The 26,697-nt window shown below is 38.7% G+C and overlaps 1 protein-coding gene across 2 annotated transcripts in view; it reads right to left on the bottom strand.

Annotated features, from left to right (window-relative positions):
• Nucleotides 1-2,422: 2,422 nt before the first annotated feature.
• The window catches only part of KCNK2 (potassium two pore domain channel subfamily K member 2), a 142,803-nt gene continuing 118,528 nt past the window's right edge, over nt 2,423-26,697 (bottom strand). For both annotated transcript variants that reach the window (XM_040263174.1, XM_040263172.1), the window contains exon 7: nt 2,423-6,080. In XM_040263174.1, coding sequence (XP_040119108.1) covers nt 5,763-6,080 — 318 coding nt within the window. In that variant the 3' untranslated portion in view covers nt 2,423-5,762. The remainder of the gene's footprint in view (nt 6,081-26,697) is intronic.

Here is a 26,697-nt window from a genome sequence, read left to right as displayed (position 1 = left end):
TCCCTTTCACTTTTCACTTTCATGCACTGGAGAAGGAAATGGCAACCCACTCTAGTGTTCTTGCCTGGAGAATCCCAGGGACAGGGGAACCTGGTGGGCTACCGTCTATGGGGTTGCACAGAGTCAGACATGACTAAAGTGACTTAGCAGCAGCAGCAGCAGCAGCAGCAGAAATGGATACCATCTACAAAATTCAGGTGTCAATGGGATGGAAACTAATGTTTATTCTATGAGTTGATTTCAAAATTATACCATGTAAGTGACTAATATTCTCAACTGGATACAGTTCAAAATGTACCCAATAATGGATTTCTTCCCAGACTGCTTATAAATTTGTTTAAGCATGAAAAAAGCTGAATTTCATTTGGCAAGGATAATAAATGTGCATTTAGCTTTCTACTAACAAAAGGCACCCATTTACAAGTATTAGCAAATATGCTTTACAATTAATTTCTAAACAAATTTTCAGGATTATAATTGAAAAGCTTTGATAGTATCTATTATAAGCCAAAATTTGAAAATGAAAATAATGAAACCCTTGTTTACAAGGAGTAAGAGTATAAGGACAAACTGCAAGCCTCTTTAGTTGAATAATTGGTTTTGAGTTTTTTATATACAATGAGTTAACTATTACCAGCTTGTCAGTTAATAGGAGAAATATTTGTATCTCATTTACAACTAAACTTGTAGAAGAGCACAGATAAATGTTTCCAGAGCTGAGAAAACATGGGATACTTATACATGAGGATACTTCAGATGGTTACAATAGTTAAATCCCTGTTTTTATTTTCATTTGTTCATCACGTGTTTTTTGAACTCTCACTATACATACTTTGCTAATATTTGGAAATGAAAGTAACTTTAGTAAGTGAAAAAAATGAATTAGATTCTAGTGGGAAAGATAGATAATAATCAAAGAGGAATCCTGATGGATAGCTAAACCTAAACAGGGAAATAAACAGGGTTTTATAGAGTATATTATAAAGGTGCCTGAATTGGTGTCAGGGAAGGCCTATCAGGGAAAGTAATACTTAAGCTGGGTTATGAAGAATGAGTTTGTTAGATGAAAAAAGCTGAGGATGAAAAGAGAGCAAGCATTCAAGGAATAGTTTCATGGAAAAAAAGAGAAAGCACTGGGACTGAGAGGCAGACAGAGAGAGAGAGAGATTCAATATGAGCCCATAAAGTGAAAGTGAAAGTCTCTCAGTCGTGTCCAACTCATTGCCATCCCATGAAATATATGGCCATGGAATTCTCCGGGTGAGAATACTAGAGTGGGTAGACTTTCCCTTCTCCTGGGGATCTTCCCAACCCAGGTCTCCGCATTTCAGGCAGATTCTTTACCAGCTGAGCCACAAAGGAAGCCCAAGAATAAACCCAGAGAGGATGGCAAAAGGGAGACCAAAAGAAGTCCTATTTGAAAGATTCTGATCTTACTGCTAAAGAAATGAAAGACAATTAGTGGCTTTAAATTGAAGAGTGACCACAGTCAGATCTGCATATGAAAAAGACCACTCTTCCATCAATGACTGGAGCATGAAACAAAAGCAGTTGGTAGAAGGGGCAGCTATGGGAGTGGCTTGGATTAAAGTGATGACTGTGTATAAATTCAAGACACATTCAGGGCACAGGTCAATACGGCTTGATGATAGGTGGGTATGGAGTTGAAGGAGAGAAGACAACATCAAAGATGACTTGCCCAACCAGACGGATGGGGATGCCATTTGCAGAAATAGATGACACTAAAGAGGCCCAGGTCTGGGGAAACATGATGAGAGTCTTTAGCTATGTTGAAGTGCTTTTGAGAAGTGGAGAAATCCAACTGGAGTTAGCTAGATGAATACAGAACTCAGAGAGAATCCAAGTCCGAGAGGGCAAAGAAAAAGAATAAAGACCAGGCAGTGAGTTTTCTGTCAATGCAGCGAAGTATCAATAATTTGGAAAAGAATGACAGATAAGAGGAAAAAAAAATAGTTGTAAACTGAGACAAGCATAAAACAGTGAATGTATTTTATAAGGCTAATCTTAGGAAAATAAATGGTTTTATGAATCTTCGATATATAATAAGAAGTGTGGCCTAGTGAACAAATGGTGTTGAGTCAAACAAAAGAGCGGAGTCAAAAGTCCTGGTCATTGGAACTAATCTCTGTCTTTTAAGAAGGGGTAGCTGAGATCTGGGTGGGGAAGTATCATGTGTGACAAAAGCTGTATAAACCTTTGAGGTAGGGTGGGATGAAGGTGGCTCGTGGAGTTATGAAGCTTTCCCCTTATTAAGATAGCCACAATAAGTTACTCTCAAAAGTTCCTACCCAAAGTAATCAGGTTACTCCATGCCATATTGGAACCAACACATGAGCATATGCAAGACCGGTAAGTTTCTCTGGAAAAGACCCTTTTAAGTAAAGTCATGCTGAAGCAAAAGTCATATATTAATTTTAATGCAGTTATGAGTATTCAAATAGAGACATCTTTTACTTTATACAAAAGCAAATTTATACTCACACTTTGATAAGGAACGCAAACCACAAATAACTTATGAGTTTTACTAGAACAGCAAACAATTTTTAAAGGAAAACAAAAGTTGATCTAGGCCTCCAGTTCTTAGGCATAAATAGCTATCTCAAATATTCAGAATGTCTACAATTTTTTTTTCTGGTGTTCCATGTAAAGTTTTCTTGATCTCTTTGAACTCCTAGCCTTCAGAATCAAAGCAGTCTACAGGTTTTTTTATACATAGTGAGGTGGGACTTAGTTCTTCACATATGTCATATGTTCCTTAGAATTTGAGAAAGAAACCAAACCTTATGGCCTGTTATTTTTTTGAAGGTCATGACATATTATTCAATTCCCTCTTGGCTTTAGAAGTTTCACTTTTTCCTATATTGAAAGAATGAAATATTATTGGGAAAAAAGGCTGTGTGACATGAACTATGGTAGTAGAGTACATAGATTTATGTAATAAATTAAAAGCACTCCAAAATAATCATTTTACAGTTACTAGTTGTAAGGCAGGTAAAAAGCCTTGTCTAGAATCCATGTCTGAGTCCAGATAAGAGAGTTCCTAACCCTTGCTGGGCTTGTACTTTTTGTTTTCAAATATCCTTCAGGGCAAAACCACTTATTCTTAAACTAGTCTGTTTTAAAAATAAACTCATAGGTTATGTCAAAATGTTAATCAACATTCTCTCCACAAGAGGTAAACAAAATGAAGCTTGAAAAACAAAATTGCTATGATATGTACACACTTCCTTAGATTTCCCCCAATTCTAAGGATAATGTTGCAGACCAGTTTTAGAATATTTACTGAATATCAAGGTGTTTGGGAATGAAAAATTAAATTTATGTAAGCTATTGACAAAGTATATAGTCCAAATATTTGGGGTATGAGGTCTAGAAGATTAGTTGGCAACTACCTTCTTTAAGCTTTAATACTGCCAGGATGTTTGACCTTTTTTTTTTTTTTTTTTTTTCTTACAAAACATTCAGGTGCCCACTTTTAGCATTCCAATTACTTCAGGCAGGTCAAGACAAGGTCTAACAATGACAAAATAAGACATTGACATAACAATTTAATAGAAACAATCTTGAATTTATATGCTTTTTAAAATATCATATTTCAAAAGTGAAATTTCAGGGTTTTTACTTTTGATTAACAGCCACTAAGAAAAACATTTGCATGTGTTTAGCAAGGGTAGAAATACTGCATCAAAAATATTTCTTGAATACTGTGAACAAAGGAGCCACAAAAACTCAGCATGGACTGTGACATCCTGGAGTTCTGCACAGCCAGGATCAGATCCAAACCCTCAGTAGCAAGCAGGAGACTCAGAAGATGCTGACTTTAATTACAAACTTTATTTGTCAACACAATTCACAGTTTATACATGGTGCAATCCACCATATGAACTTTCAGAATAGTTATCGAGGAAATGGGTGTAGCTTTCCTTCTAAAAGAGCCTGATTTTCCAAAATTTTGGTTAGAATTCTTAAGTTTATAAAAGTACCGTCAACAAGTTAGCTGAATATTTACATTTCTAGCTTAAATTTTGAAAAATAAGCATCTGTTAAATTTTCCTTTTTTTTTAAGATCCTGGATTTATTTTTTAAGACCCTAATATGAATGCCACTTATTCAAATACTCCCACCCCCAAGAATAAAAGTCATGTTTTGCAATTATATTTAGGGAAATCATTTTCTTTCTGTGTTTTAAAAATTTTATTTACAATGTACAGCAGATCTATGTATGAAAATAAAAGAAAGAGGAGCGATCTACTAGGTGCCTTTACTGAATTTCTTCTGAATCCTGAAAACCTCCAAAGAGTTGCAGGATATAAAATTAAACTAAAGAGGATTAACAGCCTTTTCTATCTTAAAAAAAAATGCTCTCAAGATTTAAATTGTGCTATAACAGCTTTTTCTCTAATGTCAGAGATGAATTATGCCTGCAATCTGCATTTTTCCATGTGCAAAATCACAGTGATCCAGTTTCAGCTTCTGCTGTCACACTCAGCCACAACTCCAGAGGTACACCCACAGAAGGCGAGGGCCATGCCCAGCTCTGCCTACGCATCCCCTCCCCTCACTGGGCACAAGTTACCCAGGGAAAGAAAACCATATAAGCCTTTCATACATCAGAAAACAGATAGATGCTGGCAGTATAATGTTTATTAGCAAATGCTTATAACACATTGTTTGGCTCTCTTCATGTCATCTGAGTGGCAATTCACACCAATTGTCTAAATTCATCTTCAATAATATCCATTTTAACAGTTTTCTTTTGTCAGATCACTTATGGATATATATATAGATAGATAGATTTTCTTCTTCCACCTTTAAAAAATGTGTGTGTATATATATATATATATATACACACACACATACATAGTTAGTAATAAATGATAAATTTTAAATACTGCCAGGAAAAGAAGGGACTGTTTGGGAGCAGTCAATTTTACTGGCCTGGTAATTACACTGTATACATGTACCATTGGTACCCGAGTCAAATAAATACTCAGAGGGGCCATCTTTGCACCTCATTTCTCTGCAGTGCCTATAACGCTAGGGTTTCTGAGTGTTGCTTCAGTGTCCATTTAATTTGGCCTCTATTCCTTCTTCGGGTATCATCACTTCGGTCATTTTACACACTTGTTTCCAGCAAGGTATGGTATTCAAACGGGAGTTGTGGGGGAAAAGGACTGTGGAGTTGAGCCTAGGGGTGGGGCAGGGAAGGAGAAACCACACATTAGCTAGAGAGGTTCTGTTTCTTCATAAGATAAGGCACTGACAGGAAATTTCTTAGGTAAAAGGCTGCATAAGAATTTCTTGCCATTTACAAAAAGAAATGTTGTCATCCATAAATGGTCCATATCTAGGCTCAGTTAGGTAGACCCTGAAAAGTAAGGACTGATCCCTCAAAGCTACATTATTACCAGAAACAATTATAATTCATTCTGAGGCCTTATGGCACGTTAGGAAAAGGGAGCAAAACAGTCTGGGCACAAAAAAGGCATCAGACATCGCTTGTTTTACTCCACTTGTCAAAGAAAGTGGACTGTTCAACAAGCATCATCAAAGAAAAAAAAAAAATAGTGCTGGCTCAGAATTCCAAATTCTCTTGATGGCAGATGACCATGATGGGTGTATCTATTTTTTTCCCCCTTTGGAGCTCATGCACAATTTAAAAAATGCTACCAGCAACAGTCATAAAGAGCATATAGAAGTCCTCACCTAATTGCTATGCCTGAGGCTCTTCAAAGAGAGGGCTACTTAATGTTCTCAATAACAGCGATTTCCTCGCCCGCACAGTGTGGTGTCAGTCCGTTCAAATAGATACTTTCTGTTTTCAGTAAGGAAGGCAGGACATCCCTCTCGCTGGCCAGGTGGTTCACGGACAGGGTCCTCCTACAGGGAGTCAGCTCCTGATTGTGGTTTCCAGCCAGTTCTGCAGAGAGCTTCCGCTTAATGGAGGTGGCGCGCTGGAACTTGTCATAAATCTCCACGCTCAGCCGCCTCCTGGTTTCCTTGAATTCAGCCGTGACGTTGGCCGTCCACTCAGCAGCATGGGCCCTGAACTCTCCCACCTGGAACACGCATGCAGAGAAAAGACAGACATACCAACAGGACAGTCAACATTCTGTGTGCTTTATCCTCTGATCATTGTATTTGGAAGCTTTGAAAAGGAGGTTGTAGCTTTTTGTAATAGGAGCCATCTGAGAATTGAGGTCACTGCGCAATTTGTGAAGAGCAAGATTCTATTTTATATAGATACGAATCTAAAAATGAATCTATGAGCTTAAACTCTATTAACCAAATTATATGAGAGGTACTAGATGTCCTTGTTTCTGGAGATGAGTCCTGTCACTGATGCTATAAAAAGGCAATCTCTAACTTTTTAAAATTCTGTGAGTTTTTTTTTTTAATTTGTAATTTTAAGAAGTATTTGAATGTGAAGAAGTCAGGAAGACATAGGAGAAGCAGCAAGACAGAGTAAAAGAGCCTGGAATGTGAACCCAGGTGACTTGGTTCTCATAGCAGCGATGCTATTTGCTCTGGATATAAACACAGATTTTAGAAACCAGAAATGGTGTGTGCAAGAACTCTGAATTCAACCCCATACTTGTCATTTAGGAATCCTCTGTTTACTAAATAAGCAACAAAATGTTTTGTCTCTGCTTCCAGGGAAAGCAAATAGAAAAGGACTGACAAATTTATTGTGAGGCCCATTTGGAGAATTTCTAAGAAATAGTTCCTCAATGAATGTTTACGGAATTAATTAATTTAACCTGTCTGAGCTCCCATTTCATCAGTTGTAGAACTGAAGAAGGAATTCATAGGGCCTGGACTCCATCTTAGGCCTGTTCATGTTGACCATGCTCGGCCACCTTTCCAATGGACTCTGAACTCTGTGTTTAGTGCCTATGAAAACAACAACAGAAGGATAAGACCCCTTCCAGACAGGGGAACCTTGAAGATCATATCTAAATTACTCATTGCCTAAGAGAAAACATACACTAATCACCCTTTCCTCCAGACAGGCCATAAATTTTTCTGTATCTATCGGAGTGTAACCTCGGGCTTATTGATTATTGGCTAATTGTTTGACTGTTTGAGCACATGAGCACATAGCACGTGAATGATGGGGTTACTGGGATTGTATTTTCCTTGGTTTATGTACATCTCAAGGAATTTGGGGTGGTGGGTTCAGACACGTGCACGTGGGGTATAAAAGATTCTCACAAATGCTGGTCGGGGTCCTTGGCTAAGAGGAGACTCTGCGTTGGCTCCACTGGTGTAATAAACTGCACTCCACTGTCTGCACTGTCCTTCTGAGTGAGTTTGTTTCCTGGAACGCGTGGCTATAACAGAACAGGCATCTTTACAGCATATTCCTAACAAGATGGTTGGACTAATGTAGTTCAACTGCAATGTAGTAATGACCGTAGCCTTTGTTTGAAGGTTAAAGAAAAAAACATTGCCAAGTCCTAACCATGTGGCCCTAAAGAATCTGCCTGCAATGCAAGAGACTGGGGTTTGATCCCTGGGTTGGGAAGATGCCCTGGAGGAGGGCATGGCAACCCACTCCAGTATTCCAGCCTGGAGAATCCCATGGACAGAGGAGCCTGGTGGGCTGCAGTCCATGGGGTCGCGAAGAGTTAAGGCACAACCGAGCGATTAACACTTTCACTTTCAAGCATGTGCATAATAATGTTCTCTTTGACCTCTTTAAAATGATTCTGTACTTTAGTGACCTAAAACAGAACAATGACCGATCCCATGATAAACATTTTCTTAATCAACAAGAATTCAGTAATCAAGAAGACTTCCTAGAATAATCTCCTAAGGTGGACAAGTCCCCCATCCATCATTGGTAGCACTTCTGCTTTGGGGCCCCACTTCACTCATTTTTTAAATGATGGGCACCTCCTTACCTGGCAAGTGAATAACTACAGCTTTGTTTGGTCTTGTTTTACCTCTGTTGCTTTTTGTTTTAAATTTTGTTTTTTGGTTTTTTATATATATATATATTTTTTTTACTTTACAATTCTGTATTGGTTTTGCCATACATTGACATAAATTTTGATATGGGAAACATAATTGATAGTTTCTGCTATAGTTTGAATTCCTAAAAATTCATATATTGAAATCCTAACTCCACAGGTGATTGTCTTAGGAGGTGGGCCCTTTGGGAAGTGCTTAAGTCATGAAGTGATGCCCTCATGAATGAGAGCAGCATTCTTACAAAAGAGAATCTAGAAAAATCCCTTACCCCTTCCACCATGTGAGGACATAGCAAGAAGGTTCTGGCTCCAAACCAGGAAGAGAGTCCTTTATCATGCTGACACTATGATTTTGAATCTCCAGAACTGTGAGAAATACATGTTGTTTATAAGATCCCAGTGTGTGGTATTTTGTTATAGCAGCCTGATGGAAGTAAGTGACGTTCTAAATATTTACACTGAAAGTCATAGATACGTGTGTGGGTTGCGGGGTGGGGAGGGGGTGTTACACAAGATGGAACTGTTCAAATATCCTTGGAAGGTGGCACATAGCAGATCAGTTCTTCTGCCTCCACCCATAATTACATACATGCATGCATTTCATGATCTACTTTTTATTTTAAAAAAGTTCACTTTCTACTTGTATTGTCCTAACAAGGAATAATTGCTTGTTTTCCGGACCTGGTTTTGGGAAAAAGCAAAAAATGGAAAAATGAGAGGTTTGTGGCACACATAATTCGCAAGATCAAGCATTCCTTAATCACTGAGGCATCTTAGAGGGAACCTACAGGAAAAGAAGTGCTAATTTTATAGGAATTCAGCCTGAAGATTCTTACTCTTCCCATAAGGGACTGTGCGTGACTGCACTTAGCTCCAAAAACAATTATTGAAAGTTTAATTCTGCTCTGGGGAAACTCTCTGGTTAGGCAGTATCGATCAGTGGTTAGAAATGCTGAATGACTCCAAACACACTTATAAATAAACCCTCCAACTGTTTATATTCTTTTTCTTTTTGCCCAGCTGTCTTTTTTACTAGACTAAGCATTTTTGAGTCTAGGGTCTATACTATATTCATTGGTGTATATAACACATCTAGTGTCTGGAACAGAAAAAGCACTCAGTAGAAATTTGATGAATTGCACTGAATTAATAAGTAAACACTGTTCATAAAGTTTTGAAATAAGTATCTTTAACATAAAAAAGTTAAGAGATTCAGTTGTTTCTCTATCAGTTTGATTTAATTTTAAAGACTTAAAATTGCCGTTTGCTTACAGAGAGAACCTGATTAATATGGTCTTGAACAAAACAGTTATCATTGTCCAACATATCAAATTCTCCTAGATTACATTACAAATAGATAATCTCAAGCAGTGTGAAATTTGCTGTTTAAAATAAAACAATTGCTATTGATGAAAAACTAAACATTCCATCTGACTTTTATTCCCATCTTACCAATGATTTTATTAAAAAGGAATTAACCTTTTCTATTTGAGAATTCATAATTTTCTAAGTGTAAAGAGAAAAAATACTAATATACTACTTTCTATTTTGAGCTTATATTAATAGTATGGTTCATATTATAAAGAAAAGAGCTAAGAGTCTACATATTTGTTTAAATAAATGTTTGTGAAAAGTGTAATAATTAACTACTGTATTCAATTTCCTCCCATAAATGACTGGTTAACTAGAAATAATCACTTTCTTAGAGGACATCCATCTGAATAGGCCCCTAAATCACGCCTCAAGTCTGGAGGCACTGTCAAAACTGATGGACCTAAAATTAGGTCTACTCTCTTTTTGAAATTAATTTTTATTGGTGAATCGTGATTTACAATGTTGGGTTAATTTCTGCCGTACAGCAAAGTGAATCAGCTATACCTATACATATATCCATTGCTTTTTAGATTCCTTTCCTGTATGTCATTACAGAGTACTGAGTAGAGTTCCCTGAGCTATATGGTAGGCCCTTATTAGTTATCTATGTTATATACAGTGGTGTGTATATGTCAATCCCAATCTCCCAATTTAGAGGGAGGGATAAATTTGGAGTTTGGGATGAACAGATACACACTACTGTATATAAAATAGATAACCAACATGGACCTACTGTATAGCACAGGGAACACTACTCAATATTTTGTAATAACTTATAAGGGAAAAAAATCTGAAAAAGAATAGATATGTGTATATGTATAGTGGAATCACTTTGCTGTACACCTGAAACAAAAACAATATTGTAAATCAACTATACTTCAATAAAAATCCTCTTATTGTTAATAATAGATTTTGTGTATCTAAAATGCAGGTGTTAATACTTTTATTTGCTAATTTCCTATCTTCTACAACTAGGATGTAAGTTCTATGTATATCCTAGCACCTAGGATAGTATCTGGTATGTGGCTGACTTCTAAGAAATACCTGTTAAATGAACGAGTATATGGCCCCCAAATTCATGTTCTCTGTCATCTCGCAGCTGAATGATAACTAGAGCTATAGGAGAGCATGCATACCGCCACTGGTCTTTCTTCTCTGTTCTAACCTTTATTCCTCCTCCCTTTTGGTGACCATTAATATTTTTGCAAAAATGGTCTTATATTAAACATACTGTTCTGCAAATGGATTTTTTTCACATAGACAATTTTAGTCTTTTTTTTTTTTCCTATGAGTAGTCATTATACTACCTCATGGAGAAGGACATGGCAACCCACTCTGGCTACAGTCCATGGGGTCACAAAGAGTTGGACACGACTAAGCGACTAACACACACACACACCCCTCATAGTCTACACTAGCTTCCTACTGAAGCGACTTAGCAGCAGCAGCAGCAGCATTCCACGGGATGATGAATGTGGCATGTTGATGAATAAGGGTTTGTTTTTCGTTTGTCTTCTTTTGCTATAGAAAATAATACTTCAGTGAATATTCTTATACCCATATCTTGATTAATGTGATCAAGTATTACTAGAAGTGGAAAAACGGTGTCAAAAGATACATATATTTTCAGACTTTGAGGATGCTGAAATTTCCATCTAATCCTTACTGTCTTCAGACTCAAGGTTCCCAGTCCCCACTATTTCCTCTTTTTGCACACTGAGGTAACCTCTATCTTTTCACAGCAAAAAAAAAGCACCAGATCATGGATCCTGCGTAGAAACTCTTTTTGAGATTTTAATCATCTCTACTGTGACTGGAAATTTAATTGGTCATAAAAAATTGACTGAAAAGTGAAAGCTTTCCTTAACTTCCTCTGATTTTTCTCCAGAAGCAGGTTTCTTGAAGTCACCATGATCACTCAGGTTGCACTAATGACACACAGCTTTCTGCACAGCAAGGTGCTTCCACAAATTAGTGATTCCTGCAAATTAGTAAAAGCCTAAATACAAGTGAAGCTCAGACTTGTCTGAGTTCATAACTCTTTAATTTCTCATCTTTAATTGCACTCAATCTCTGGCAGACGCTGGTAGAATACCGCTTCTAGGGACAATGTTTTTTTTTTTTTTCCTAATTTTTCTGGAGTTCCCAGGGGTGGAAATGCCATCTCCAGAGGTCATAAGGGCTGCAGCTGGAAATGTCATCAAACAGGGATAGGAGGGGTTAGCAAAAGGGGAGAAGAAGCCTCCAGTTCCAGCTCTGTCACTTAGCTGGGTGCCTGGGGCCAAGCAATTTAACCTTTTTTGAGTTTCAGATTCCTTATCTATAAAATAAGGTTATAATAATCTATTTCACAGGAAAAACAAACGGTGTGTGTATGAATGTGTGTGTATGTGTGTGGGTGTCTGTGTTCTTACAACATAAAGAACTGCACAATTAGTGATTATGATGATAACACTGGGTAATGATGATATGGTTTGCTAAGGGCACTTAAAGAGCTTAAAGAAAAGTAGCAGATACAGAATAAATGATATAGAATTGAAAAACAATGGGACATTTTCCCCTGGAATATAATTTGTAGGTTCTAAGCACCCAGTGGCAGCATGGTCCAAGTTCTGTGATACTCTCACCAGAAGTGCTACAGAAGGACCAAACCCAGAGTTCTGGATATCTTTAAGGCATGAGGTGCTTCAGAATGTTGGAGACATACATAAAAATTCAGTTGGCCAATCATCCCAGTCAGAGACACTGAATGATATATTTCATCACTCAAATGTCAAGGCAAGAGATTGTTTGTGTTGGCCTTATCCTCATTATTACAACTAAACAAACACTGTAAAATATAATAGTGAATTTATTGTATCACTCAATAAACATGTATAACTCATAATAAAATGGACTCTCATTATTAATATAGGTCTATGTGGTGGGAAGGAGTAAATTTTGTATGCACAGATAAGAGCCTACTATGTGCTGGGCATTGTTCTTTTAAAAAATATGAACTTAATTTAATATTTACAACTCTGTGGGGAAGATTTTTATTATTTCACAGAAGAAGTTGAGGCTAGAGAGGTTAAAAAACTTTAGACACACAATGAATATGCCAGGATTCAAATTTGGAGGTCTAACTCCAGCATATTGTTTTGCCTCACCAGGAAAATCTTGTTAATTCTAAAGGATAAACATCTTTGGGAGGAGTGCAAGGCAAATTCACATTATGTGGAAATCCACCCTATAGCAGGTTATTACGGTGAGGATCTACCACCATAATTTCCTAAAGATATTGAAAAGAATGAAAATTTCTTCATAAAAAAAATGTACTAGGAGCACTTACCAATTCAATAATGATATCTATTTCCTCTCTATTGTGCCCTTATTTTTCTGCTTTTGCTATTCTTCACGATACCAGACAAGGAACATAGCAATTCAAACTCAAAGCAAAAAAAAGAAAAAGAAAAGAAAGGGGAGTCTCTCAAAAACAAAACTAAGGCCACCAACATAGTTACTTATTCCCATTTGTCTAAAACATTCCTGACCTGAGAGAACTGTCTATACCAATGAATTCATTATTCATAAAATAGCACATCGTATCCTAAAGAATAGATTCATATTTTTAAATGATGATAAAATTATACGTTCCAACTCTGAAGGTGCTCTTTTGATTTCAAAGACGTTAAAAAATAAGGTCCAGAGATCAGTACATTTATATAAGTAAATTTTTCCTCCATTGAAATGTTAATGCTTATGGATAATTACAATGAATCCTTATGCATTAAAGCATGTTTGTTTCATCAGGTTTTTAGAAAAATTGTTCAAGAACTTATTCAAATACTGAAGTATGTTATCTCCCTAAAACTAAGCAAATCTACAAATAATAATAACAAAGCTGAAGACGCCAACAGGAGCAGAAATAGTTCCTAGGGGATTGCCTGCAGCTCATGCCCGTGACTCAAAGAAGAGATCTTCCTCTGTATTCCATGTATTCTTAACATTCACTTAATTCTTACAGCCCGGCGATCTGATTTACAAGAAAAGAAAGAAAACGGAGTGCTACAAACGGTCGCTTGCCTTCTAAACGCTACTGGAAATGCTCTCATCCTTGTGACTAAATGCAGTTGCACCATTCTCTGTCCTTCTTTTGCCTGATCTTTGTAGCAAAAAAAGGCATTGGTGAAGACTCCGTCCCTCCCAGTCAGTCTTTGCTCTTAATTTCCAAATCAGTACATTTTCATGTTTTTCTTTTCTTTTTTTTTAAACCATTCAGGTTAATTCTCTATCAACCTAGAGGGGTCATTTCCTTTCACCCTCCTCTTAACTACCTTTGTACCTTAGGCTTCTATTCTTCTCATTTCCCCTGGATAACCATATCTTTCCAATCATGTCCATTAAAATCTATTTGCTGACAACTCTCAAATACGTATTTCTACATCAAGTCTCCCTACTGAATTCTGTATCTGTTAAACTGACTGCTTATGAAACAGCTTCAGTTTAGATGGACCCCAGGCATCTCAAATATAGCACATTCCCAAATGAAATCCTTTAACTTCTTAAACCTGTTCTTACTTAATTTCTTATCACAGTGAATAGTAGCATTAACCAGCAAGTTTCCTAAATGGAACTTCAGTGATAACCCTTTATTCTTCCTCTCACCCAACTGACACCAAATCAACCCAAAGTCTTGCTGATTTACCTCTTTCTCACTATTCCATGTACTTCTCTCTGTTCCCACTGCTAAAACTATTTATCCATCATTTTGTCTCATCTATATTATTTCAGCAGCTTCCTAACCAGTTTTGCTGACCTAAGTCTATCTCCCTTATGTGTATTCTTCACACAGCAGCCAGAGTGCCCCTTAATAAACACAAATCAATCAACTATTTCCCCTGCATAAACCATACAATTGACATTCATTTCCCTTAGTTCAAATTCCTTCAGTTCAGTTCAGTCGCTCAGTTGTGTCTGACTCTTTGTGACCTCATGAACCGCAGCACGCCAGGCCTCCCTGTTCATCACCATCTTTTTATTGAATTTGTTATAATACTGCTTATTTGTTTGTTTGTTTGTTTTGCTGTTAGCAGTGAGGCATTTGGGATCTTAGCCCCCCGATCACAGATTGAAGCCATACTCCCTGCATTGGAAGGCGAAGTCTCACCTACTGGACCACCAGGGAAGTCTCTGAACATTTCTTTCATTTACTCAAACATGCCACTCTTTCTTGTCTTTCATTCATTCATTACTTACTATTTTCTCTATCCAAAATACTGATTTCCAGTCTTTTTCTGGGATAGTTTCTACTCATCCTAAATTAGACATCTTTATGGGGCCATTCTCTGATTCTCTAGACATCAGATCACTTGATATCTGTATCTACATAAGCCTGTACTTCTGTACTTCCCTGACATTACTCTCATCACAACTTATTACAGCTACAAGTTTAAATGCTCTTTTGGCTTCATGTCCATGGAAATCTTCAGGCAAAAATACTGGAGTGAGTTGCAGCTTCTTTACTGCCTGAGCCACCAGGGAGGCTCTTTCATGATAATAGAGAGGGTTTGTCTGCCATGTACTATTCAGTATTCTCAGAACTTGGAGGAGTATACATGTGGAAGTTCAATAAGCATTTGTTAGACAAATGAATATCAATAACCTCAGATAAACAGATGACACCACCCTATGGCAGAAAGCAATGAGGAACTAAAGAGTCTCTTGATGAAAGTGAAAGAGAAGAGTGGAAAAGCTGGCTTAAAACTCAACATTTGAAAAGCTAAGATCATAGCATGCAGTCCCATCACTTCATGGCAAATAGATGGGGAAACACTGGAAACAGTGAGAGACTTTCTTTTCGTGGGTTCCAAAATCACTGCAGATGGTGACTGTAGTCATGAAATCAGAAGATGTTTGCTCCTTGGGAGAAAAGCTATGACAAACCTAGACAGCATATTAAAAAGCAGAGACATTACTTCGCCAACAAAGGTCTATCTAGTCAAAGCTATGGTTTTTCCAGTGGTCATGTATGGATGTGAGAGTTGGACCATAAAGAAAGCTGAGCACCAAAGAATTGATGTTTTTGAACTGTGGTGTTGGAGAAGACTCTTGCGAGTCGCTTGGACTGCAAAGAGATCAAACCAGTCCATCCTAAAGGAAATTAATCCTGAATACTCATTGGAAGGACTGATACTGAAGCTGAAGCTCTAATGCTTTGGCCACCTGATGCAAAGAACTGACTCAATGGAAAAGATCCTGATGCTGGGAAAGGTTGAAGGCAGGAGGAGAAGGGGGCGACAGAAGACAAGATGGTTGGATGGCATCACTGATTCAAAGGACATGAGTTTGAGCAAGCTCCAGGAGTTGGTGAAGGACAGGGAGGCCTGGCATGCTGCAGTCCATGGGGACGCCAAGAGTCGGGCATGACTGAGCGACTGAACTGAACCGAGACGAATGAATGACAATCAATCATGGTTTGAATATACACTCCAGTAAAAAAGAGTCTGCTTCTTAGTGACTGTACTGGGATAATCTTGTTTACCTCAGGAGGGAGACATGGCCAGGTTTATTTGAAGTAAAGCTTCAAAGCATGTTTCCTCAAAGTTTTTAGTCTTTGGAGAGCTTCCTCAGCATTCTAAGAAGCCTATGATGCTGCTAATGTCTTCTTTCACGGTAAAGAACATCATGCTTCTTGTACAGATCCCTTAAATCAAACTTCCTTTCCTTTTCCTTTTCAATACTGGAGTGGGCTGTCATTTCCTTCTCCTTGGGATCTTCCCAACATAGGGATTGAATCCATGTCTCTTGCATCCCCCAGTGCCGGCAGGCAGATTCTTTACCACTAGCGCCACCTGTGAAGAACTTCCCTTCTCCTTGTGTGTTAGTCATTCACTTGTGTCCGATTCTTTGCAACCCCTTAGATTGTAGCCCACGAGGCTCTTCTGAGTATGGTATTCTCCAGGCAAAAATACTGGAGTGGGTTGCCATTTCCTTCTCCAGGCCTTCTCCTTCAGTTCAGTTCAGTCACTCAGTCGCGTTCAATTCTTTGCGACCCCATGAATCACAGCACACCAGGACTCCCTGTCCATCATCAACTCCCGGAGTTCACTCAAACTCATGTGTATTGAGTCGGTGATGCCATCCAGCCATCTCATCCTTTGTCGTTCTCTTCTCCTCCTGTCCCCAATCCCTCCCAGCATCAGGGTCTTTTCCAATGAATCAACTCTTCACATGAGGTGGCCAAAGTATTGGAGTTTCAGCTTCAGCATCAGTCCTTCCAATGAACACCCAGGACTGATTTCCTTCAGGATGGACTGAATGGATTTTCTTGCAGTCCAAGGGACTCTCAAGAGTCTTCTCCAACACCACAGTTCAAAAGCATCCATTCTTTGGCGCTTAGTTTTCTTCACAGTCCAACTCTCACATCCATACATGACCACTGGAAAAACCATAGCCTTGACTAGATGGACCTTTGTTGGCAAAGTAATGTCTCTGCTTTTCAATATGCTATCTAGGTTGGTCATAACTTTCCTTCCAAGGAGTAAGTGTCTTTTAATTTCATGGCTGCAGTCATCATCTCCAGTGATTTTGGAGTCCCCCAAAATAAAGTTTGACACTGTTTACACTGTTGCCCCATCTATCTGCCATGAAGTGATGGGACCAGATGCCATGATCTTAGTTTTCTGAATGTTGAGCTTTAAGCCACCTTTTTCACTCTCCTCTTTCACTTTCATCAAGAGGCTTTTTAGTTCCTCTTCACTTTCTGCCATAAGGGTGGTGTCATCTGCATAGCTGAAGTTATTGATATTTCTCCCGGCAATCTTGATTCCAGCTTGTGCTTCTTCCAGCCCAGCGTTTCTCACAATGTACTCTGCATATAAGTTAAATAAGCAGGGTGACAATATACAGCCTTGATGTACTCCTTTTCCTATTTGGAACCAGTCTGTTGTTCCATGTCCAGTTCTAACTGTTGCTTCCTGACCTGCATATAGGTTTCTCAAGAGGCAGGTCAGGTGGTCTGGTATTCCCATCTCTTCAATTTTCAACAGTTTATCGTGATCCACACAGTCAAAGGCTTTGGCATAGTCAATAAAGCAGAAATAGATGTTTTTCTGGAACTCTCTTGCTTTTTCCATGATCCAGCGAATGTTGGCAATTTGATCTCTGGTTCCTCTGCCTTTTCTAAAACCAGCTTGAACATCTGGAGGTTCACAGTTCAAGTATTGCTGAAGCCTGGCTTAGAGAATTTTGAGCCCTTCTCCTTACTGGCTCCTTAATCTTTTCTATTGTTCTTATCACTCTGCATGACAGTACCTTAATAGATTATCCTGGATCCTGGGCTTCCCTATCCTCAAGGGATGTAACCTTTTGAAAGATAAAAAAGGTTCAACCTTTTAACTTTTGAAGAATCACTAACATCTTCATCACTAACTAGCAATCCTTATGAAGCATCTAGGACTTCTCTGGTGGCTCAAAGAATAAAGAATCCACCTGCAATGCAGGAGACCCCAGTTGGATTCCTGGGTCGGCAAGTTCCCTTGAAAACGGATAGGCTACCTACCCTTGTTGCTCAGCTGGTAAAGAATCCACCCGCAATAAGGGAGACCTGGGTTCGACCCCTGAGTTGGGAATGATTGAGAATGTTTAATATTTCTAAATCATAACTTTAAATGGTTTACTATAGTTTATATATATATATCTTATTATATACCTGAGTGTGATGAAGGATAATTCCCTGTTGTGTTTTTCATATTTGTTAACAGTTTCACTCCTGAAAGGATGCTTGTCCCTACCCCTGGTCAATCTTCATTGGAGTAGTCATTTCTTAGTAATAAAAAGTACAACATGAACTTAAGAGAATTTTCAGTGTTCTCAGTTTGAAAAGAGTATTTTAAATAGTATGTCTTTTAAATGTTTGGTCTTTATCAACTGCATCTCTAAGGTTAATTTCCTCCAAACAACTCTACAAAACATCAGCAAAATGTTTTTACCAAGAGAGTAAAGCTGACTTTTGAGCAAACTCCGGGAGACGGTGAAGGACATGGAAGCCTGGCATACTGCAGTCCCTGGAGTCGCAGAGTTGGACACAATTTAGCGACCAAACAACAAAAAATATCTAACTTGCGGGGAGCAGTACTTTTTTACACTTTCCTTTTTTCCCTCTGGTCTGTTTCTGAGCCATGTTTCTTTGACAGGAAGTCTTAATGCTACTTTGACTCTTGATGAGAGGTAAACCTGTGAAATTCCTCAAATTTAGAATAACTCTAACCTTAATTATTTATTTACATTAACTCTCTAGTTCACTATGACCCTCAGAATCACCCCAAACTCCACCATCTTGAACAAATCTTTAGCCCTCTGTACCTTTCCCTTATATCGGAAAGCCTTATATCGGAAAGTATTCTCTGTGTCAGCTTTTCACCAGAATTATAACTACCCACTTTGCCTAACTATTTACTAGCTTTGAATTTCTACGATCCTCTTTATAGAGTTTTGGGTTTTGATCATTAATAGATGAGTAATAATAACAATTTGCTAATATTCTAAAGTATCCCTTTCCAAAGATGAGTATCTCAGCAATTATTTGCAGGCAGCTATTTCCGAGTAGAAACTGGTGGCATGATTTGGAAAGCTGGCAGCAGCAACTCTGCCGGTCCTCTGTGATAAGATAATTCAGATTTTCCTTCCCTAAAAGTCCCTCCCCACAATCATTTTCCTTGCATCACTCCATCCCCATTATCACTTCATGTACAAGAACATTTTTTTTTTTTCAGAGCTACAATCTTTTCTAAAGATTTTCCCCTGGAGAGCTTACCCTGCCTTACCCATATTTTCTGTTCTAATTGGCTTTATTTTTTCTTCCTATGTGCACTCAATTAACTATGAATAATAATCACTCATTATAGGCAAGCTAATCCCTCTTATGGAGTCATAACTGGATGAGGAAATTTTTTCTGAAATGTTGGAAGGTTTTTGTAAAGTTTTCACAATTACCCACAGCCAACTCAAATATTGGATAATACTTGAGCCTCAAGTTTTCTTTAAAAAAAAAAAAATTCTATTTACAGGCAGAACTGATCAGAGTAGCATGAATAGAAAACCTTTTCCCTAAGGATATAAAGCAAAGCTGAACATTTAGTATTTAACAGCCATTAAGTAACATCCTTCGCCAGACATAACACTAAGAGGTTTTTCTTGTCTTTGACCAGTGTTTTTTCCTGACCCTTTTGACAGTGGGATTTTAATTTACTCCTCTCAATAATCAGAAACTTATCTACCTTAATGACTTGAGGAAAGTTAAATATTACGAGCAAGTAGCTGAGTTGAAATCATCCCTCTGGTTAAATATGTAAAAATAATTTGAAGCCTACTTTGTATTCCAATTTCAAAGGTTGCCTAGACTATAATTTCTGACAATTATCATTAATTCATTTTCTGAAGTATTCCCATTTCATTGTATTGTTGAACTGTACTATTAAAAGAACAATTCAAAGTATTCTCTTTATCAACCAGGTTAAAAAAAACCCACACACACAACAACTGAAAGGATTACAAAGTGTCACTTTATCTTGACAGAACAATACGTGATGTTTTTCTCTGGTTTTCAGGAAAGTATATGTAATATTCATAAGGTCTCCTTAATCTAAGCTATCTTTTGTAGTTAGCAATTTCTCCACTTCTTAATACCACACATATTAACACAAATGTGTAAAGATTAAGTACAATAGTTTTAATTTAAAAAGTCAAGGAGGAGAATAATACTAATATCATGATTTTATCTTTCATAGAAAATTGCAAAAGGATAATGTATATTATTAATTGCATTAATAATAAGGTGGGGTTGTGAAATCAGATACTCGCTTGTTGTACAGTAAACTCAGCTTCTTAATTACTGTCACTGTAGTGACATACTCGGAGAAGGCCATGGCACCCCACTCCAGTACTCTTGCCTGGAAAATCCCACGGATGGAGGAGCCTGGTAGGCTGCAGTCCATGGGGTCTCAAAGAGTCGGACACAAGTGAGCGACTTCACTTTCACTTTTCACTTTCATGCACTGGAGAAGGCAATGGCAACCCACGCCAGTGTTCTTGCCTGGAGAATCCCAGGAAGACATACTGGCTCTGTGTCACTGCTGCTGCTGCTGCTGCTGCTGCTAAGTCGCTTCAGTCGAGTCTGACTCTGTGTGACCCCATAGACGGCAGCCCACCAGGCTCCCCTGTCCCTGGGATTCTCCAGGCAAGAACACTGGAGTGGGCTGCCATGTTCTTCTCCACTGAACACCTCTGAAAGCCTCCCCCCTGGTCTGGGGTTACTTTAACAACCTATATTACAGAGCTCATCCAACTTAAATAACATTTTATTGTGTTATAAAAATATGGGAATTAACATTCATGAAGCAAAGTAATTTACATACGTTTTAATACAATTCTCCACATTTTTATATGGTTGAGTTACAGTAACTAGATATGTGTCAGTAAGTGTGGACACTCTATGATGGAGGGGCTGATGTTGGGGGCTGGTGCTGGGAGGTGGTCATCATCTGTTTGTTATTTAATTCCTTAAACTAAACATGTATAGTTGTGCAAAAAAAAAAAAAAAAAAACGAAACACCCATTCAAGTGAAAGGGTGGGCTGAAAACCTTAAAGGCACTCTCCACAAAATATCTTCATTATATAATTAATAACACCAAAACACGTAATTATACTTCAAAATTCATTTAGGATATCTGGAGTTGACAGTAGTTTACCTATAACAAAAGGGTATTTTATGTTCCTATAGGAATGCAAGTTGCTGTTTACTCCCTAAGTCATGTCTGACTCTTTTTCGACCCCATGGACTATAACCTGCCAGGCTCTCTGCCCATGGGATTTCCCAGGCAAGAATACGTTGTGGGTTGCCATTTCCTTCTCCAGGGGATCTTTCCGACCCAGGGATCAAACCCAAGTCTCCTACACTGGCAGGCAGATTCTTGATCACTGAGCCAGCAGGGAAGCCATAAGGAATACGAGACCTGTGTATTAAAAAATAGCTTTGCTTCCCTTCTTCTTGCATTTTCCTTTCTAAACACATGAGCCCCAAAGCAGTTAGATGAACAGAACTGCGGAGACATCAGGGTGACGGGTTTGGGGAGGGGGCCTTGGTACCAGAATGCAATGTCAGTGCTGGATCAGCATGAAGGGAGCACCCACACAAGGAGCGGCACCCAGCGTGGGGTTCAGAGCCTGAGCAGGGTACGGAGGACAGCCCCACGAGCAAGTCCAGGGTACACAGCTGCAGACCAAGCAGGAGGGAGAGGGCGTCCCTGGGGCTGGGAGTGGGCGCAGCAGAGGCAATTCGAGCCTGGCTATATACAGGAAGAAAAAAAATATTGGGAATAACAAGGATTAGGGATTTTGCTGTAAGAGGAAGTAATTACAAACACAAAAAAAGCAGATTAGAAGGAAGTATTGTGTTAGGTTGGAACTGGGAATATCAGTTTGAATTCATGATTTTCTCTGTAATTATTATTTTTTTAATAGAAGTATATAAGGCTTTCCTGGTGGCTCAGTCAGTAAAGAATCCACTGGCAATGCAGGAGACTACAACACATGAGACGCAGGTTCGATCCCTGGGTTGGGACGATCCCCTGGAGAAGGAAATGGCAACCCACTCCCAGTATCCTTGTCTGGAGAATCCATGGACAGGGGAGCCTAGCAGCTGGTGGGCTACAGTCCTTGGGGTCACAGAACAGTCGGGCATGATTTAGCAACGAAATAGCAACAAACATAACTGACATATTGGTCTCTTGTGTCTCCTGTGTGGCAGGTGGCTTCTTTACCTGCTGAGCCATCGGGAAACCCCCACGTAATAGTCATAGTTAAATGTCAGTGTTTAAGTTCACTGATAATTAAATCCCTTGAAATTAACCTACAATGAAAATTATTCAACCTAAAATGAAATATTTTAGGTTTTAACTTAAAAATATGTGTGGGCAGACCCCATTTCTCAAAATACTTTCAGGGAATTCACACAGACTGTTGTTGTGGACCAGTATTTCATAACTATGGTATCAGGCAGCAATGAGAAAAGGTTTTCTCCTACCATCCATTCCCTTCCCCCCCTCCAGAGACAGAAGTTGTGATTCACTTCTTTATCCTCCTTTTCACCTTTTTGTCCTTCTCTATCCCATAGTTTAGGAAGAGAATGTAAATATTTTTTACATTCCAAGAACATGATTGATTCAGGAAATGTCACCCAACCATGAGCTTTATGAGTTAGTCGAACCTCTTAAAACTGTATATGCACTTAGGATTTGTGCATTTTTCACTGTGAAAGGGGATCAGAGCTCTTAACAAACTCAAAGAGGATGTGACCCACTAAAAAGGTCATAAACTCCTGCTCTATTAAGTAAATTCAACACTGATGTTTATAAGTAGAATCTTCCTTACTAAAAGTGGAAGACCATTCAAAGCAATATGTTTTCTAAGTTTCATGGTGTGTACTGTTTTATCTCAACTGCCTAACACAGTACAGGCACATTGTAAACACTTATAAATTTTTGCTGAATAAATGTCCCAGAAGCCAAATGAATTTTAGATGTCATAAGGAGGTGGGTAGATAACAGAGGAAAGGATGGTAGACAGGATTATGGAGAATGCTATAAATTTCAAATGAAGTGTGCCATGACACAAAGACCCACTGGAAAGGGGTTGGAAAAAAAGCTACTGACTTCATGGTACTTCTTGGGTGAGATAGATAACCTCATGAATAAATACTGATACCTAATCACAAATCATGATTAAGTGCAGTTAAGCCAACATAAGAAATGTGAAGAGTGTATACAAAGAGGAGGAATAATTCATATTAAAGAGGTCAGATGGGATGTCTGCAGAGATGTGACATTTGATCTGAGATCTGAAGCAGCTCTGTAGTCAGCAAGGTGATAACGTGTGGAGAAGCACATTCAAGGCCAGGGTATAATGTGTAAGAAGGGAAGGGACATGTGTTAAAAAAAGAGTCTGGTGCAATCAGAGAACTACTGAAAGAAGACCTGTGTGGCATGATTGTAGTGAATCTACAAGAAGAGACTTGAAAGGGAGGTAGGGCCCAAGTTACATGAATGCAAAAATCATGGTAATCAAAAGATTTCGAGCTTGAGGCAACTCAACAATATGCAACAGAGAGTAACACTGTCAGATCTGGGCTTTAATTTCTGGGCATGCACCACAAATTGACAAAAAATTCTTGGGAATGCAGAAAAAAGAAACACAATTCCAGTTTCATTTGTTTTTATTAAACGGCTACTAACATTTTCTGTATGGGATGACCCTAGGGCCTTCACTTGGTTCCTGTTCCATGGAGGAATACCAGGGGAAGAACCTGATCTCCCTGATGGGCTAAGGGACAGGGGCTTGCTTGTTCCCTTGCTGTTAGCATATTCTAGTGCATTCGAATTTATGGGCTATTGGATATCAGCAAGATGATTACTTTGATAAAACCAAAATTCTTAAATCATAGAGTTTTTGTAAAAGTAAGTAATGAGATGGGGCATGGCCATGAAAATCTTTGTCACCAACATACTGGTGGCGCATGCCGCTGCTGCTGCTGCTAAGTCGCCTCAGTCGTGTCCGACTCTGTGCGACCCCACAGACAGAAGCCCACCAGGCTCTGCTGTCCCTGGGATTCTCCAGGCAAGAACACTGGAGAGGGTTGCCATTTCCTTCTCCAATGCATGAAAGTGAAAAGTGAAAGTGAAGTCACTCAGTCGTGTCCAACTCTTAGCGACCCCATGGACTGCAGCCCACCAGGCTCCTCCATCCATGGGATTTTCCAGGCAAGAGTGCTGGAGTGGGGTGCCATTGCCTTCTCCAGCACATGCCACATGGTATAATCTATGCATCTTTCTTTCTTAAAATTTGATGACATAATTTGTGATAAGAAAGGTGTTCCATGGGATGCTACTTGGCAGATATTTTGAAACAAAGAAACTATTTAGCTTGCCCCTTCAAAGGATATAAGATATATAAGACGGTAAATGCTATTCAAAAAGAAAATTGTGTGTACAATGATGGAAGAAAAAAAAATCTTAATGAGTGTTTGCACATATGGTCATTGTTATATTTGTCCCCTCAAATGGGGTGTTACTTATCAAATCACATATCTTAATACTTAGCAAACTTGGAAGAAGGATTTTATCACCTGTAGGAAAGACTCTCAAACAAAGGGTTTCCATGGATATTGAAAATGGGCTAACCTTAAAAACAATGGTTTGGCATCAGAGAAGATGGATATTTCCTAACTTAAAATAATTTTCACAACTAGTGAATAATATAAAATGAGTTCAATGTTTAAAAGGCAGAATTTTAATGTACTTCTTTCATTTGCACTATGAGTTACCTTTCTCTGACATGCCACCAAATCAAGAATCAAAATAAACTACACTATGGACTAGAATTAGGGATTACTATAATGTGGAGTGCTAAATCCAGATCTGACAAAGTAATAAGACATTCAAATCATACTATTCTCATTACTAATTTTTTGTGAGAGCAAAAATTTGAATTACCAGTAAGCACAATTAATACATTTTAAACTACTTAATTTTCCTCTTTTAAAATTTCTCCCTTTACATATGTTGTAAATATATATCTAAATATCAGTACAGGAATACAGTAGCACAGGTATGTAATTTATAAATACATACGCATACTGTAGAGGTACATGCTCAAAAGGCTTTTACTAATAACAATTCACAGTAAAAATTCTGGAAACCACTGAAGAGAGGAAATGGAAAGGTGAGGAGGGAAGGAAGACATCTAGTTAGGATGCTAACTGTGATGAATCAGGCAGACTAAAAGAGGAGTATGGACACAGAATGTACAGGAAAGCATTTAAATGTGTTTTGGTGACATTATCATTAGAACTTGTGATGCACAAACCACAGAGGTGAAGAAAACAAAGTATCAAGAATGACTACACAGTGGTCCAGTGGTTAAGACTTCCCCTTCCAATACAGGGAATGTGGGTTCAATCCCTGGTTGGGAAGCTAAGATCCCACATGCCTCATGGCCAAAAAACCAAACACAAAACAGAAACAATATTGTAACAAATTGAATAAAGACTTTAAAAATGGTCCACATCAAAAAAAAAAAAAAAAAGAAAGACTGCAAAGATTTTGGCATGAGCAAATGAATATACATTAAGTGATAATTTACTAAGGGCTGGAACCTGAGACGAGATCTTAAGTTCGAGATGATAAAGTAGTGGTTTATTATAAAGTATCTCTTGCACAGCAGCTCCTGCCAACTTCTCAGCAGAATTTCCATCTCCAGTGAGCACAGGAGCCCCACCAATCTCCCCCTCTAGCATCCTTGGCACCATAACCTTAGGTTAGCACCCACTGGCATGGCCTTATCCTGGACCTAATCTCTGACCATAAGTTCAGTCTCTCTAGCTCTTTTACTCTCTTACCACCAAAATCCCATACGGTGACTACACTGAGCCTCACAGGTACTTGGTTCATTAGCATCTTAGTCCATTGGTCTCTCTTGACTCTTTCCTTTGCTATTCTAGCTACTCCCCATAAAGCATCACCTCTATACCCTCCTAGGACCCCATAAATTCCTTCAAACACTATCTGTACTCCTACTTTAATAGGCACAAATTGTATTGTGGCTACAGGCTTACATCTACTACATTTTCTACTGGACCCTCATCATGAAATTAAGACGCTTACTCCTTGGAAGAAAAGTTATGACCAACCTAGATAGTATTTTCAAAAGCAGAGACATTACTTTGCCGACTAAGGTCCGTCTAGTCAAGGCTATGGTTTTTCCAGTGGTCACGTATGGATGTGAGAGTTGGACTGTGAAGAAGGCTGAGCCCCAAAGAATTGATGCTTTTGAACTGTGGTGTTGGAGAAGACTCTTGAGAGTCCCTTGGACTGCAAGGAGATCCAACCAGTCCATTCTGAAGGAGATCAGCCCTGGGTGTCCTTTGGAAGGAATGATGCTAAAGCTAAAACTCCAGTACTTTGGCCACCTCATGCGAAGAGTTGACTCATTGGAAAAGACTCTGATGCTGGGAGGGATTGGGGGCAGGAGGAGAAGGGGACGACCGAGGATGAGATGGCTGGATGGCATCACGGACTCGATGGACGTGAGTCTGAGTGAACTCCGGGAGATGGTGATGGACAGGGAGGCCTGGTGTGCTGCGATTCATGGGGTCGCAAAGAATCGGACACAACTGAGTGACTGAACTGAACTGAACTGAACTCATCATTGAAGCCTGAGACTGTGTCTAACTGGGTCAATTTTTTATCTCCAACATCAGTCTCATTGCCTGAACACAGTGGCTGCCCCATA

The sequence above is a fragment of the Oryx dammah genome, unplaced genomic scaffold, assembly GCF_014754425.2.
Source record: "Oryx dammah isolate SB20612 unplaced genomic scaffold, SCBI_Odam_1.1 HiC_scaffold_21, whole genome shotgun sequence".
NCBI lineage: Eukaryota > Metazoa > Chordata > Mammalia > Artiodactyla > Bovidae > Oryx > Oryx dammah.
Note: the sequence above shows the minus strand (reverse complement) of the source record. Positions and strands in the feature narration are given on the sequence as shown.